At 40.6% G+C, this 17,882-nt stretch overlaps 1 protein-coding gene across 1 annotated transcript in view; it reads left to right on the forward strand.

The window, feature by feature from the left end:
* LOC140230705 (stAR-related lipid transfer protein 5-like) overlaps positions 1-17,882 on the forward strand; it is a 75,385-nt gene continuing 57,503 nt past the window's right edge. The window contains exons 1-2 of the mRNA XM_072310846.1: positions 1-13; positions 1,663-1,946. Of these exons, the coding sequence (XP_072166947.1) occupies positions 1-13; positions 1,663-1,946 (297 nt within the window). The remainder of the gene's footprint in view (positions 14-1,662; positions 1,947-17,882) is intronic.

Raw genomic sequence — 17,882 nt, forward strand, 5'->3', positions numbered from 1 at the left:
ATGGAAGAGGGAGGTTAGAGGGAGGAGGAAGGGAAGGAAAAGGATGAATGAATGAAGGAAGGAAGGAAGGAAGGAAGGAAGGAAGGAAGGAAGGAAGGAAAGAAATTGTTTTTTGTCGAAAAGTTGCTTGGAACCTTACAACACTGCAGATTTTGACCCGCCTGAGACTACGACAACAGCAATAACGGAAGCAGACATAAAGTGTTAACAGGAAACAAAAAACAGCATCAACATCATTCTCCTGATCAGCGCCTCTTCTTGCTCCCATGCCAAGCGATGAAATCCCGCGCCAAATACGAGATATTGCTTGCGCAAAGAATGTCCTCGCCTTTTCGAGGAATCTCGAAATTTTGAAAGTGAAGTTTCAACGACATGATATAAGTAAGAAAATAAAGTTACGTTGTTTCGCATGTTATACCTACGATGTTACTACCAAGACATTAGGACACAATCCCGCCAAAGTTCGCGTGAACTGACTAAGGCCAAACACACCGCATTAATCACGTTGATGGGTAAATGTTATTTTGTCATTAGCGCATTCATAGAATCCCGTGGAGGATTCCTGACTATCCAAAACTTCTTCGTGGTATAATCATTGCATCATGTCCTTTAATGAAAAGGATCCTGCGATGGCGTGACTGTTCGTAGCATGTAACGCAATTACATACTGATCTCATTATGCTCATCAGAGCCAATGTCGTCGCAAATAATGATTGTTTGAGAGTATCGGACAAGTCAGTGGCTCGTGATTGTCAAATCCATTTTTATAATATTCTGCCTTTTTCCCCGTTTGTCGTATGGAGTAATGCACCCTTTTCTTTCTTTTCTTTTTTTTTTTACACTGAGAAAATATAATTTTATGAACTTGGTAAAATCGCTAGAAACTGCTTCTGGTTAATTAAGGGAGTGATAAGATTTTAGGGGACAAGGTAAAACTGCTGCTGTCTCTGTCAGACAAAAAGCAAGGCAATATTATCCCAAACCAATCTCTGATGAAAATCAATGACATTTCTCATTCAAGCGCTAGATTCGAGAGCCGTCAAAACAATACGCCCCGTCCTTAGCTGACCCCAGATCGAGCCGCAAAAATGTGACATTTGTCCCGAAGGACCCAGGTCGCCATGACGACCGCTAACTCGATTAGCTTCCGTTTGTCCATGAGAGACGTCTGGTATTCATTCAGGGGTAAAACGCAAAGAGAGAGCTCTCAGGATATGTGCCAAAAATCTCGGGTCTCCTTTATCCTTAGCGGCCTGCGCTTTGTATTAGTTCTGAAGCTTATAGCTGCGGCCAGTTGTAGCGGACATTTGACTGGCTCACGCCTTTCTCTAAAGTTGTCCCGCCCCAGAGACATTGTACTTTCATTGGCGATATTCACGATTCACTGCGCGCGTGTAGGTAATCAACAGCGTCTCTCTAATCTCTTCCTCTCTTTACACCAGCACCCAGCGTAGGACTTCGGAATGTCCGCACTTTATTGAATCTCATCAGCGTCATCATTCCATGTTTACGTGATTACCACATACACCCACCTCGTGTGCGACAACTCCGCGCTCGCTACCTGCCGCTCTGTGATCCAACATTACGGCCAACCCACCCAAGGCGTTCCCAAATCGCGCTCGTATTAATCTTCATAAATTATGCTCGCCCGTATGTCTGCAGGAGCGCTGACTGGTCTGTGCCTCGCCGCAACGGGTATAGTACAACATCAGCGCCGTGAAAGCGACCAGACGAACAACCCGCAGCGCGCGACTCGTAACTCTCAGTCAACACCTCGCTGCTCTGGAGAGAAGGCGCGTGGTAGTGATATCTCCGCGGCTCCATCGGGCGAAGGGAAGGAGACATCGGCAGGCCCAGCCATGGACTTCAACGAACAGGCCGACGAGGTCGCTAAAAGGGCGCTGGAGATTTATAACGACACCGACTGGAAAGTTGCACGCTCCACGGTAAGTTGAACCGACTCCTCGTTCCATCACAGGATTTCTCCGTTCAGATATCATACTCCTTCACCCTTCCTTCGCAGTTTTCCTACTGAGGCATTTATTGTTACTTACATAAGAGCTTGTACCGCCTTTGTAACTTTTCTCATCCATGAAACTTTGTTGACAACATGTGCGAGGCTAGCAACACCGGATGATGGTGTTAGCAATGGTATCAGGTTAGGTTGCCCTCTGAACTAACTTTGATACGCGTCGGTTTAGGGTTACTATGCGATGAGGTATAGTCGTTTGAAGATGAATGTCGTTCATGATGATAGTAATGCTGCTGATGATGATATTGATGATGAAGTTGAGTGATGCTATATTATGTGATCAAACGATAATTCTGCAGTCACTCATTGCAATAATGATGATTAATGACAATGATGAAGATGAGGAGCATGGTGATAACATAACGTCACGTTTTCAATTTTACCTTCATCATCATGATAAAACGATATTCAACAAACGAGAGTACTGATAACGACTTAATCTGACTTAGCACGATCGCTGTTCCAATAATCAAATCAAGCTTTTTGCGTGCTATATTGATATGTGGATGTCCGCGCTCTCGCACATGTTTATGAGTATGATGTCTGGAGAGGCAGACCAGTGAAACAATAACAGAGCGACAACGTGACAAGTTAGTATTAATCGGTTGTCGTCTGCAAAATGTATTGCCTTGTGATAAGGGTTACTTTATATCAGGGGATATCTTAGTTAGTAGAATGCAAGACGGTGTGTATTGGAGAGAGTAAGCGTTTCTCCGTGATATATGAGTGCATGTGTTGATTATTTGCGACGTTGTAAGAGGAAGACTTTAGTCAAGGGCTGTAAAGGGTACTTCAGGATTCATTAAAAAATTCTCCACGTTTGATAATACACAAACGAAAGTGAGACAGTGATTGTTCGTGTGTAGTGAAATAGTGTGATTTAACGCGTTGTGAATATTTAGTCAGTATTAGTGATAATGCAACAAAATGGCTTTGCTACTCTTTATTGAGGTAAATATGAGCACAGTTTTTCTCGTCAGTGGTGGTTCCACTAACTTTGAACAAAGTCTTTGAGCTGTCGAAAAAGATTCGCCGATTTGTTGGTTTTCTAACGACAGCATGTTCATTTCTTCCTCATCAGCTCACTCTATGTCTGTCTGTCTGTCTGTTTGTCTATCTATCCATCTATCTATCTATCCATCCATCTATCTATCTATCCATCTATCTATCTATCCATCTATCTATCTATCCATCTATCTATCCATCTATCTATCTATCTATCTATCTATTTATCTATCTATCTATCCCTCTATCTATCTATCTATCTGGCGATCTGTCTATCTATCTATCTATTTATCTATCCATCTATCTATCTATCCCTCTATTTATCTATCTATCTGTCGATCTGTCTATCTTTCTATCTATCCATCTATCTATCGACCTATCTATTTATGCATCTATCCATCTATCCATCTATCTATCTATCTATCTATCTATCTATCTATCTATCTATCTATCTTTCTCTCATTACTCTGTCGCTACTTTCTCTATCTCGGCCCTCCCTTACCAACCTTGTTGGATGTCATTTACGATGTCACTCTCATCTCGTCTCTAAATTATGTCTGCGCATGTCCTTCAATTTCTCGCGCGCCTTTTCCGTGCGTTCTTCGTGATCGTGTTAATCGACGACAGAGGCTGATGAGCGTGACAAATGAGGGAATCACACCTTATCGTACAGTTTCTTTCGTGTATGCCACAAGCTCGCATCTCGAGAACGATCCACTGTCATTAAATAACACGACGCGTGACTTTGTTCTTGTAAAGTGTCAAAAGAATAATGTGTTACGCTGTTCCGGTTTGAAAAAAGCAAAGCTTCATACATGTATTCCTACATGCTACCGGTGTCTAAGTATTATGTAAACATTGGTAAAGATGAAGTTATTAAAAAAGGTGTATATAATAATCATTGATCATCGAATGATTCAAAAGTGAAAAAATATTACTGACTGTATTTACGGTAATCTCAAATACAGTATAGTTTTACAATGAACCCATAGCCGCTTTTAGCATATTAGGGATACTCTGTTCTCTCATGATTTAGATTCATAGTTTGCCAGCTAGAGTTTCAAGATCTTTGTGTGCTTAAGAGTAGGCCTATCTGTAGAGATATGATTGTAGACCTACATGTCAGTTTGCACTGCTCGACAGTAATTACCATGATAATATTAAAACTTAAAGACGGTACCTAGACGGTGTCTCTAATTTGCTTGTCTACGGCTAGAATTCCATTTCCACAAATATTGTGTCCACAAAATAACAATCATGGATCTTGCATTCACAGATGTGGTTCTGAATAGCAAGTCTAGCCCTCTTTGTGTTTTTGTTTTTGTTTACAGATTTGAGACATCTGCGCGGACTTGTTTCATTTTTTTGATGTTGAAAAATTCGACCCATTTATAACTGTCAATATTCTGACTTCTTCGCAAAACATAAAAACAACCTCTGTCACCAACAGATCTTGTCTGTCATTGAGAAACCGTTTCGATGCTAATTCGAACGAACTTTTAGAAAGGTTAGAATGGCTGTCACGATACGAAACTGCTCGAAAGAGCTATCTTTGTTGACGTTCTGCAAACGTAAAAGAGTCACGTGAAAATAATTTGATTTGTTTACATCACTTTCCCTTCTGTGTACTGCTGCATGGAATACTGCGGAGTATCGCGGGAGGGAGGGAGGTGGAGTGTGGGGAGGCAAAGGGGTACGAGGGAGAGACGAGAATTAGGCCCAGAGATTACATTGATACAAGATGAGGCGTACAAATCACATAATTGCGTGATCTAGGAGAAAATGACTCACTTCAAATTCTCGTCGAGCGAGGGTTTGAGGTCTCTCCTTTGAAGGCCGGTGTAATTATGCTCTTTCAGATTAGTTGACACAGAGAGCAGCGCGGGATTGGATTTCATTTTGGTCGGCATTAATTGTCGCGTTAGTGAGAACAAACTCATCGTTAATAACTGTGATTGATAATAAATTATAATCCTCTTTACCTCGTTTTACCAGGGGAAAAAACTGAACAGGTAAATTAAGTGCAGAAATTATATCTAGCTCGGGTCGCTGATAAAGTGGGCACATTGTAGAAATGCGATTTCTAAAACTGATTTCGCTTTTAACAAGACTGCACACCGTGGAAAAACTAAAAACTTTTGTAATCGCCTAACTTAAAATTAATTAGCTACATATGATACACTGGCATGACTCACAATATCAATTTAGATTGGAAACTTACAGACAAACAAACAAACAGACGTGTCAAGGCATCAGAAAGGTGTTAAAGCCAGCAAATACCTGAATCATGACGCATCATCCTGTCGGCCAGACAGCTTTAATCTTGTGGAGAGATTATTCACATCTCAAGATATATCGGTTATATTATATTTCTACCCGTTGCAATACTATGAATATGATAATTTATGTATACACAAGCACTTTGCGGGAGAGCATCGAAAATGTGCTTAAAAAAAGAAACAGAGGCTAGGTTAATCGTCGCTCGCATCGCGCTAGAGATGAAGGCTACACGGGAGAACACATGGGAAGGGGTGTGATGATTATCCTCCAGGGGTGTTTTATTCCAACAAACACGGGTATAGTTATGATAATCAATTGACGTCTGCAGGCGCTATGGATGTGTCAATTTGTGAGGGGAGCAATTCCAAACGAGCTGTGAAAATCGTTTTCCCCAGCCATCGTCTCGCTGATAACATCGGGATGAATACGGGCTATTTTTGCGCAGACATTTAAAGGAGTTAGCCAAGAACAAACACGTAATGAAATCTATCTTCCTGGAAGTACAAATTGCATCGCCAACGCGGATGCGTGTGTTTCCTATCAAGCTATCAAGCTGAAATTAAAGAGGGAAAAAATAGTGAAACAATAGGAGCATGAAGAATGACGTTTCTTGCAGCAGTTCATGAACAGATACATTCGAAATTATTGGAACATGACACAATCTAGTCAGGACAAATTTGGCCTTGGTGTCGCAGGAATCATAAATGACAATACGTCATCTAGTACAGTATTCTTCATATCCCTATGTTGTACCATGGAGGTTCACCTCCCTGGTTGTACCTCTGAGCTAGGAGATCGCAGCTATTTATGACGAGTTTAACTTGCTTCAGATCTGCGCGTATCGTGGTCGTTTGACCCAGAACAAGTTTGCTCAGATGCTAGGAGCAGCACACACACAGCCATCGCATTGTCCGGGGAAGCCCCTATTATCAATTCGCAACGACCGGCGATCACGTGTTGCCGAACAATAAAAAAAAAAAACCATATAAGAAATAAAAAAAAAAAAACGACAAGGGGGAGAACAGGCAGGGTTAGAGAACTCGACGGGTTTTGTTCTCCTGAAATATACGCCTCTTACAAATCATCTGGCTTTTCACGGTTGAACTTCTCATTTATCAGAGAAGTCCCTTCCATGGATGTATGTCCAGGTTCTAGGCCGCAATTAAAGCGCAATCCTCACTTATAATTTATGGGATGACTGAATCTATTGATGAGAAACGCACAATGGGGCTTTTCATAGAGGCAACTAGGGCCGTAGTGTTCACGAGAGAGCGCGCGACGCCTTGTGGCAGATTTGGCAGCATTTTGCGAGAGTGGCACGCGCGCTTGTCAGCAGACAATCAAACACTCATCGCCTTGGGTTCGTGCCGGAGTGATTTCACTCGTTGTATACAAATAATGATATTGAAAAAGAGATAATTAATTTCCAGGTTTCTGCTGATGAAATGAAGCGAGTAAAAGCAGTCCGTGGATAAAAGGACAAACATCCTTTCAAACCTGTGGTACGCACTACAGCAGATACCAGCTGGCCAGATCAGGATGAGTGGATGACAGGCGTAACCAAAAATGTTGGAGTGTGTGGTTTTCCTCCCACAATATTAGTATCGACCCTTAATTAGGTCACTACTGGTTTAGATAAGACATTTTTTTTTTTAAATCCAAAATGACATGATTTAAAAGGAAAAAACGGGTCTCTGTCTCAACGTGTATCATGGGTTTTTACTATGTTCACCGAGGTTTTTTTGTCTGTGCATCACATCGGGCAGCTCCTTTGCTGTTGCTGTTTTCTTTTACTTGTAATCATTGTTTGATCTAAGTGTGTGTGTGTGTGTGTGTGTGTGAGGGATGACGTCTCGGAAATTAATTCATCGATTTTGCAAGTCTATCCGTTGTCTTGGTGCCGAAGTCAACCGATTTGTTAAAATTTCTGCTGTTGTATCTTTACTCATAGTAAGCATTCAAAGAATCTTGAACACACGGAATCTTGCACGAACATTTAAGTTTCTACTGTTTAACCCGTTGGTATACTTTGAGCCGCAAATCGACACTGGCTATTGTCTAGCGAAAATTCATCATGAATATTGACATGATTTCAAACTCCAGAAGTTCTTCTTCTTTTCTGAAGTATGACATATTTTTGTAATTTAAAATTATCGCTGTTTGTTTGATCCATTATGATGAGTCTCCAATTTGTAACTAGCAGTTTTCGGAAAACCAAGAAAATTTTCGTCGAAGAAGTTTGTACCATTTTTGTACCGTAATTATTCAATATTCAATCAAAGCAAAAAGAATTTTATTCAAGGCTGTCTGCTTGGAAATATTTCATTTCCATAGGTTATGTTGCACGAAAAGATGCAATTGAATATAAGTCAGGTATCAGCCAATCAGAATTGAGTATTCAGAGACGAATGTTTGATTTTCTGGTCAACGTTTGATTTCAACTTTTATGCAACAGAGACCAGATGACTCAAGAAAACAGAATTCTTCTACCATCGATTAAAGACATGCATCACGGATACAATAATATGGTCACATGAAAATATTCACACGGAAAAGAAGCCCGTATGCTACAGCTGCTGTTCAAACAAGGCAGTGACCATAGTATAAGTTTAGAGAATCCTTCCCGTATACGTAGCGCTGTTGCTTGTTTCATTTCCATATTATGAGAAGATGGCTGGATAGCCCATATTCAGCTGCAATAGCTGGTCTTCCATGGGGTCCAGTTGGATGTCGGGTTAAACACCATGCTCTTTGCGATGGAAATGAAGTAGGATCTTTTTTACTCTCTCACACACGGGACCTCCATTTTATGTCCTTTCTGAGGGACAGAGTATTTTGCCTCTTACTATGTAGAGGGGACGGTATGAGTACTGATAACGTTGCTCAGTGGGACCCGGGTATCGAACCGGGGTCCTTTGGATCGTGTGACAGACGCGCTCCCGAATGTGCTAACTCACCGCCCTCACAGCGTGACGTTTATACGTCACGCTGTTGCAAGTTCTGTCAAAATCAGTCATCTACATTTGTTTACTTGTCCCATTGTCTCATTTCCCACTGTAATGGGAAGTGTGGCGGCTTGCTTTGTAAGTGATAGCCGTGCGGAGAAGTGAGTAAGCGCATCATATAATAATGGCAAAATATTAGTTGGTCGGCTGACCGCGAAAGACGTCTTTGGGTAACCGTCCATGAGGATATTACGTATTTCGTGACGTCGTGACGAGAAACAACCGCGTCACATGTCACGTTGATTTTCAAGTGATTCAAGAAGGTTTGTCAGTAACAAGTAAAGTGTGTGCATGTCTGTACGTGTGTGTGTTTGTATTTTGTTGTTGACTGCTAGATAATTAGAATTTACACCAAGGTCCATAGGGCAACGTCCTCAGAATACAAGAGGACAGTTCTCGGTGGTCTTACATTATTGAGTCTTCTTCAGTGTAATACAAGATGCATGCGATGAACACAATAGGTAAGGGAATACTTATTTGTACTCAGGATTGTGACAGTATAGCCTATACACATATATGGCTGTGTTTTCGTAATGCAGTGATTTTATGATATCCTGGTGTATGTTCTTAGTCTTTGTTCTGTGCAATAGCAATAGCATCATTAATATGGGGATGGGGGAGGGGGGGGGGAGTTTCTCTCAATATCTGATGATGCACCTGACCACAGTATCAGATCACTAAATGCAGACCAGAGTACATACCAAGTCACAGAACACTGGGGTTGTGGTGGATTGGTTTCAAAGCGATGATGTGGAGAATGATCTTACTTGCCAACGGCTGTCGGGGTATTCAACCCCAAACTTCACCCTCCTTCTCCCGCTTGCTGACGTTTACATCCAGGTCCAAGAGTTCCCAGAGCAGTTAAGTGATTTGACATGAAATATAGAAAATGCCCTGCCATATTAATCATTATAAATGTTGGCCGTGCGATTTCCATCATCTCCAGTCGAGTAGTCATTCGCTTCTTCCTCCCATGAAATTACATCAATCGCACGTTAAAATGTTTCAGAATTCTTGCTAGTCTCAGGTGTTCGCCACATTTACGCAAAACGTACCGGTTTTGTCATAAACACGAACCTCTTGTTTGTTGTGACGTTGTTAGCAGGGAGAGACATCATTTGAATGGATACTCCGAAGTGCGGTCTCGAAGTCAAGACTAGTTCGGTCTTCTTCGATAATGAATGATATCTCCATAAACGCGTGTAATCTTGTAATTGGTCTGGTAGATCTTTGCGGAACGATTTACTTGTTCCTTTGCATCTGTCTGGAGCGTCGCTTCATCAAAGGAGTCTGCAAAAGCCATCCATCTCCCCGGATCGAGAAAGAGTGCAGCACTCCCGGAGCAAGCCAAGACGGATGGCATGGATTCTGGGCTGGGAGTGCGACGCTCCAAACACGTCGATGGTTTCCCAGGGAGGGCGAGATGCAAGGCTAGAAAAAAAGTACGAAAACCTCACTTGGCAAAGACAGCATTGTATGCATTTTTTAAGAAACCGGTTTTATTTCTAAAACTCTTTAAGAAGACATCGAAACGCATCTGCAAAATGCGAGCACGGTATAACCAAATCTATGCTCGTATTTTGAGAATTAAATAAGTACGATGTTCTCGTGAATGGCTTATATTCGGCTTACTCGTCATGGGTTTAAAAAGTACGAAGACATCACTTAGCACAGACAGCACGGTATATGAAGTATTTCAGAAGCCGCTATTAGTTCGGAACGTCAAAACACATTTGCAAAATGTGCACATGGTACAATAACCAAATCTTCAAACTAAAATATTTATGCTGATCATGATACAAGTATTCTAAGAACCAAATAAGTACGATATACTCGTGATTGGCTTGTTTGGCTTGCTCGTCATGGTTTCTCCACGGGAGGTAGTTATCTGGTTGAAAGTTCACGGTCAATAAGATGGGATTCAGATGGTTTTGTCGTTGGTTGGCAATTACGTCATGTATCTTCGATGCCAAATCAAATTCTGCTCTGCAAAAGAATGATAATAATAATATTGTTAATTATAATAATAATAATGATGATAATAATAATAATGAGAATAATAATGATAAAGTGCATCAAATATATACTATAAGTGTAGAATGTAGCGGTGATTTATTTTGTGTTTGTAACCTTTCCGGTGTGTGTCTGTTGTAAAAAGCCATTAGTGTGTAGGCCTATGTGTGTGTGTGTGTGTGTGTGGGGGGGGGGGGGGGTTACGGCAGGCCCCAGTCCCCCTGGCCCCTGCAGTAATAGACCAATAATACAATTTGCCTCTTCTCATCATGTTGAGGGTGGATTGAAAGAAATTTATGAATCAAAGGATTCACACACAAAAAAAAAAAAAAAAAAAAAAAAAACGTTCGATGAAGCATTGGATTTTACTTGAACATACTACATGAATGCAAGACTGCTAATGTAAGTGTACGTCTTGATAAGTAAATAATACTTTTAGGTTACTGGAAGAGAACTGTTTTCCTTATTATACTCGATGTTTATACGTTAGTGACTTGCTTTTTATATTGCCCTGTTTGTCTTGAAGTGATTTCGAAGGACTGGGTGTCCGAGAACGTTCCGCAGTTGGGAACTGCACGGGTTCTGATCAGGGAGGTGGACAGAGTGCCAATGATCCAACATGAATGCCTGTCTATCAAAGTCATAATCCTACCTTACATCGACACCGTTTGAAATAAAAGCATGTTATGCTAGTATACGCATTCAGGTTGTGCCAATGAACCGACATAAATGTTAATCGTTAATGCTTATCATTAATTTACGCTTATCAAAGTTATAATCGCATTTCTTACAGTGTCTTTGAAATGATTAATGTTATGTCAGTGTAGAAGGAGATCATCACTATTGTCATCCTCGCACAATTCTTTAAATTACACAGTTTGGTGATATCAGACGTATTCAACATTATTGTGACTTGATTGAGCGCATCAACGTCTATTTTCGGCCCTCAAGATGGCGAAATCTATAGAAATAAAAAAAATAAAATAAACGTCAAAAACTAGACCACAGCGAACGATTTCTCATTCGCTCATCCGCTCTCAGGAGAGAAGCGACATTGTGGATTTGATGGCAGAATTTCCTTTGGTTTAGAAAAACATTCAAACGTGTGTTGGCCTAAAGTATAAAATATCGCTAAGTTTATTTATGTTTTCAGTCGCGGAACAGAACGCAATCGATTAATTCAAGACGATGACCTTCTCCCGATCTCCGTCAGAACCCATCTGTGGATGAAAATTGATATCAAAACAAAGAATGTCATATTGCAACTTCACCTACTTGTGCATTTTGCAGAAATGATGAAAACATAGTTCGAATCGACACCCTCCCTTACTTTTCATTCTTGCGCCTCCTTGTCGCCGTAATGTCTAAACTCGATCTTGCGCTGTCTGAGAAAGGAACCTACTATTTTGACATATTTTGCCTCCCAAGTGCATGGAAATCGTCGTGTTTAGCCACAAAATGCCATCAGTCACCCCAGCGGTATTTTGTTTACAACGGAATCCTGCTGCTTCTAATTTACGTCCAGGTTGCTGCAAACAAAATCGACAAAACAACAACAACAACGACGACGACGACGACGACGACGAACAAACAAGCAAACAAAAGCGATAGAGGACGCCACCTCCTTGTCATGCTTGTCTTCTCATTTCAATCCTTTCGAGACCCATCTCTGCCCATGATTTTGTTTCTTTCTTAAAAGTTTGTGAATATCTCCGCTTGGTCTTTCCTTGTTTTGCGCATGTCGCTTATCGCTCACCTCTCTTCAGTAATCTCCTAACGAAAATGATGTTACTCATCTGACGAACCGACAATCGCAGATGCTAACTCCTGCCATCCGCCATCGCCCTGCTCGGCCTTGCTCGTCATACGCGGCAGTCTGTTTCGTCCACGGCACAACCAGGTCAGTGCCACCGACATCGATCTTTGACGTCACCTTGAAGGAAGGGTCAGCTGTGGAAGACTGGTCAACACTAGGGCCTTTTTTTTCGCGAACAAAACAACGGACTGCATGTAGTGTCATTAAAGGTGTATATGGAACTGTAGCGAATAGTGATGGATTATAAAACTATTTAGAGTACTAGTAGGCCCTAATAGATTATTTAGCAAGATGCTTTTCATCGCGGAAGAACTGCAGCAGTAGAAGTAGCCATATCGAGATGCCACGATGAAATCGCTGGAGCGAGTAAGAAAAAGCCGGATATTTGTTCCATGAATGTACTCCACATATAGGCCTGAATATCTATACAGCTTTTTTTCCCCCGATCATAAAGATGATGTCACGAGCTTGAAAACAATGTTAGTACAAGTATAAATTTTAGGAAAATTTAGTGAGATAAGGGAGAATCCATCTTTTAAGTTCATGCTTGTCAGTGGTTCTGCGTGAATAGGTAATCATGCAGACACAGAGACAAACGAATATTATTATATGCATACTCTCTCTCTCTCTCTCTCTCTCTCTCTCTCTATATATATATATATATATATATATAATTACAATAAATTATATATAACTGTATATGAATATTTACTATTATTCATTATCTATTAAGAGAGAAAGAGAGAGAATTAAGAGGCATTATTATATGCGCGTATGTATAAGTGTGTGTTTTAAGACAGGTGTGGTGATGAGAATCCGAATATGTCACAAACAGCCTATGTGATATGATGCTCTAAATCTCTTCTTTTTTTTTCCGGAAATGATCGAAATAAAAGATCAATCAACAACCAAGACACATGCTACAAGCAGGCGTTGTCTTAATGATTTCAAAAGATGCCGCAAAGTTTGGCTGACATACGCACACAAAAAAACCCGAACAAAAACAGAAAAGAAGCGATGATTGTAACGTGATTTCTCTCCTCTATTACCGAGATGCAATCACGACGAATGGATTGTGAAGTGAGACGGCCTGAAGGTATAATTTTAGCAGGGAAACATCCTCAGAACATAATTTCGCTACATAATCAGATCAAGCCCTTCTCTCTTACATCCGGCCTTGAAAATCGGTGCTGACATTTCTAACGTTTCACGATGTTTTCCGTAACGCAAAATAATGAAGCGTTTATACTTAGTAGTTCTGTGCTGCATCGTAATCGAATCACTCGTGCCTGTTTCCATGTCTCAGAGGTTTGGGGCGCGATGATTCGTAAGTCTCCCGTATATTAGTGGAGGCTGTGCTGTGTAAAATGGCTATGTTTTAATCCTCCTCGAAGAGTCGAAATTATGATATAAATATGCGCATTTTAAATCAAATTCATATCCGGGAGAATGATGTTGAGGGATTGCTTCTCCATCGTATTAATTGGAAGCTTGAAAATCACTTCTTAATTCACTTCTTACAGCTTGTATAAGAATAATTATGATTGACAATGATGTAGGCCTACATAATTATCCTCTAAACAATGTGATGAAATATTGATGCAGGGAGTGAGATAGAATAGAAACTCGTTTATTCTTCCGAAGGAAGAATATAGCCTTCGAGTTCATGTGCCGCCTAATTATAAATTATGATAAATAATCGTATCATATTTCATAAGTTATTTCATAATTTTATTACCTGATATAAAATGGGTATCACATTTGAATCAATTTCTCCGGTAAACACTTTTTGTCTTATCAAACAGTTTAAATCACGAAGATAGTGCGTTTTAGAAACACTCTGTCTGCTTTTAAATCACTTGGATAACAATGACATTACAGAAAACGATTTTATTTTCCCTTCTTCATTTTCTGAGCACGGGGTCCTGTGTACTCTGCAGCCCGACAGCGCCGGATTGTAGGTTTGTTCAGTCAGTGCAGTAGTGAGTCATCGCTTTACAGTAAGATGCCAAACTTTCTGACAATTCCATTCCCTGGGCCCCAAGTTTAGTTCGAAACGATTCTCTGTTGGTTTCACGCCTCTTGACAGGTGTTTGCAGTATGACTTTATATGAGCGTTTTGATTCTGCCGTAAATTTCTTGTTCGCTCAAAGTTTTGACTGTTATTATGTTACACTTGACAAGCCTAAATATACACATGGATTACGTGTTATCGCATCGATTTCAGCGATGTTGATATTATTTTGTATGGTATACATCCTTCAGGAGTAGCACTTTTCATCGATGTATTGTGTTTTTCAGTGCATCAGTGTTATATTTAGGAACCAGCAATATCGGTCCTAATCTCACAAACGCAAATTGGACAAGTAGATAATGTTGTGGCCTTATACAGCTCTACCAGTGGTTTGAATTGAGAATATGAAACAGTACTTTATGTTATTTATATATGACGCGCATATCGATGCAATTTTCTTTTTTTTTGTCGGAGGATTACAACCGTGGAATGATTTGTAAAAACAGAATAATATAATTTTAACTTGCTCAGCTTGTTGAAAAAATGAGAACATCTATAAATGTAAGCCAGTTATTAGACTAGTACGAAGACGACGCCAAAACCTCATTATGCGCTATATAGTGGCGTGAGCGTTTTGAAATGCATCTCTATCTATCTATCCATCTATCTATCTATCTATCTATCTATCTATCTATCTATCTATCTATCTATCTATCTATCTATCTGTCTATCTATCTACTAGTATCTATCCATCCATCCATCCATCTATCTGGCTCTGTCTATCTATCTTTCTATCTATCTATCTATCTATCTATCTATCTATCTATCTATCTATCTATCTTTCTATCTATCCTTCTATCTACCTACGTATCTATCTATCTATCCATCTGATTTGGAGAGGGTTACATAATGATTAAAGATTTTTCTGTTGGTGTAATGTGGTTCTACCACGCTATAGGCCAACGACTTGAAGATGGAGTTTGGTTCTTGTTTAAGGTATTGTGGTGGAGTTTTGTTCCTCTTTAATGGACAGCGGGGGAGGTGAGGGGGATGATGTGATGTGGGCAAACGTCTTCCTCAAATTCACGTCACAGACCACGGCTCAGCCTTCATGTTGGGGCTACTTCCTGAGCTGTGTTGGAGCGTGCTGTGTCTTTACAGAATGATGGTTCCAAGTCTGCAACTCTTTTCGTTTACTCATGAGGAGCTCTTGTGGCTTAAGATGATAAGACCGCAAACCCTCAATCCCGGGGTCCTTGGTTCGAACCTCTGCTGCAGCAGCAGTCAGGTGACCCAGGGCGAATCCCGAGGAGATGGCATATATTGGTCGAGATGGGGCTTCAGGTTGTTAACTTGTTTTTTTTTTTTGTTTTTTTTTTAATTTTTAGGTAAGATAATGAGAAACCTCTTCTGAAATATGAAAGAGCATACAATTCATTCTAAGAACACTTCAAAGTTTATTTAATGAAATGGGGTTTGAAATGGCTGAGATTTCCAGAATCAAAGAAATCTTAATTAAAGGTGGGACCCACCTTTTATTAGGACCGCTTTGTTTTTCTTTTGTGTATGATGAGTGTTTTGTGAAAATTAGCGAAGCTTCACAATTTCATAACTGTCCTAATTCATATCAGGTTTTAATCAAAATTTCAAGGTTGTGCTTAAAAATTTTACTCTTCTAAAGACTAAAATTGGTCCAGAATTATCCTTCAATACTTTCGTCTTCAGACATCACTATTGAGTTTATTTAAAAATTAATGATGATTGTGCAAACTGCTACTCAACTTTGCTGGATCCCAGCTAGGTTCAGATTTTGATAACCACGTGTCAAAACAGTTGTGATTCGCTTTAATGCATGAATACCCGCAACGTGTCATGTTCATATTACTCAGTAAAGGCCTACTCGCAAGATGAGAGTTGTAAATCGTACTGACTTCTGAGCGTGTCCCAGAGCGCACTTTCACATCACATATAATTCTTGGACACAACAATACAGCGATGTGGCAAAGCCGTGCCTGTCAAAACCATGCAACGCGACCTCATTAAAGCTTACACTACAGGTGGAAGCCGGTGGTAATTCTTCGACATGTTCGAGGACGGTTTGTTTCGTCTATGAGCGTTGTCGCATTATGTAACTCTGCCTGTCTGTCTGTCTGTCTGTCTGCCTGTCTCCCTATCTCTTTTTTTTTTTTTTCTCACTCACGCTGCGGCTGAAGGGTATTGGCAATGAGCCACAGACATCGGAAACATGCACTTCCGGGCTCTATGTTCACGACGAGTCAAGAGACGTGAATGTCATGTCGCTTGGTCATGTGCATATTATGGCGGTATGGAGAAGCAGAACCCCCCCCCCCTCCAACACGCGCGCGTACACACACACACACACACACACACACACACGCACACACACGAACTCAAATGGACACAAGCACACACATGCACACAGCGTAAATTTTCATTCTAGCATGAAATTCCCTCAGGTGGAAGTGGAATCGATGTGGACCTTGTTAGCTTTAGAACACAATAGCTGATGGTGGCGTGACAAGTTTACACGAGATTTTTAAACTCACGTCCCAGGTGTTTATGCCTTCTGAAATGTCTCCTGCCCCGTAATATTTGGGAAATAATATTTGCCGTTTCTCCTCCGTTGCGGATATAGAGCATGAGACACACTGGCCCGTTGCACCCCGATGAAACGGAGGACCATGAAAATTTCCTTTCTCCAGGGCACCCGTTCTGTCATACTGCAAATAAGATCTTTCCGAGGGGAGCCTCTCTGGTTCAAAGGTCAAAGACGGGAGGACCTCGATAGAAAGCAAGCGCGGGGGAAAGGTCGCTGCAAAGATATGCCGTCCAAGGTACGGTCATGTCTATGAAAGAGGAGAACGCTCTCCAGATAAACAGTCCCACAGAGTCTAAAGGTCTTGCCAAGAGACTTCGGTGCCCCCCAAAGATAAACGTACTGTCAAAGTACATGCAATAAATAGAATTTTCACATTCACAGCAAGATAGATTTCCATATAAAAGTCCTATGTCCGGCGTCAAAATATTGTGGAGGGGCTTTCAGCAGATAACTTGATAAGATGCCGCAAATACGTGAATAAAGATGAAGAGTTCATCGAGACACTGTGAATATCCAGCCAAGATAAAATAATTTGTGACCCTGGCTCTAGTAGGCCTATTCATTGACCATCTGCAGTATAATTGCGTCCTTATTATACCTTTATGATTGACAGTGAAAAAAGTCACTCAGTAGGCCTATATCTTCTGAAATACGACATACAAAAATGGCACTTCGAGGCACAAACGTGATTTCCATCATTATTTTTAACATTTAATTTAATGCCATGGGTTCTTCAGTAGAGTTACTGGAATATAACAATTAAGAAATAATTGGAAGAACATAAAATATTAGCATATTTCTGCATCGAGAGAAGCTGTAGGCCTGCTGACTGGAAAGTTTGAGAGATGCCTAAAGGGGATGACTAGTAACTGATCAATGGGAATCAGTGGGAATGCTGGGGATGATTGTTTCAATCCTTGTGGGATTCATTTAAGTGTACATTACATATCTATTGTTGTGTGGAAATTATTTGCTTCAGAATAGTCTCATATTCAAGTAATGTGCAGTTCAATGTTTCCAGGTTAGCATGCCTGTTCAGTGTCGGGGCGATCGTTAACATGGGCAGGCCGTTAACGATCAAACTTCAAAAATTGTTT

This window comes from Diadema setosum, chromosome 7 (assembly GCF_964275005.1).
Source record: "Diadema setosum chromosome 7, eeDiaSeto1, whole genome shotgun sequence".
Taxonomy (NCBI): Eukaryota; Metazoa; Echinodermata; class Echinoidea; order Diadematoida; family Diadematidae; genus Diadema; species Diadema setosum.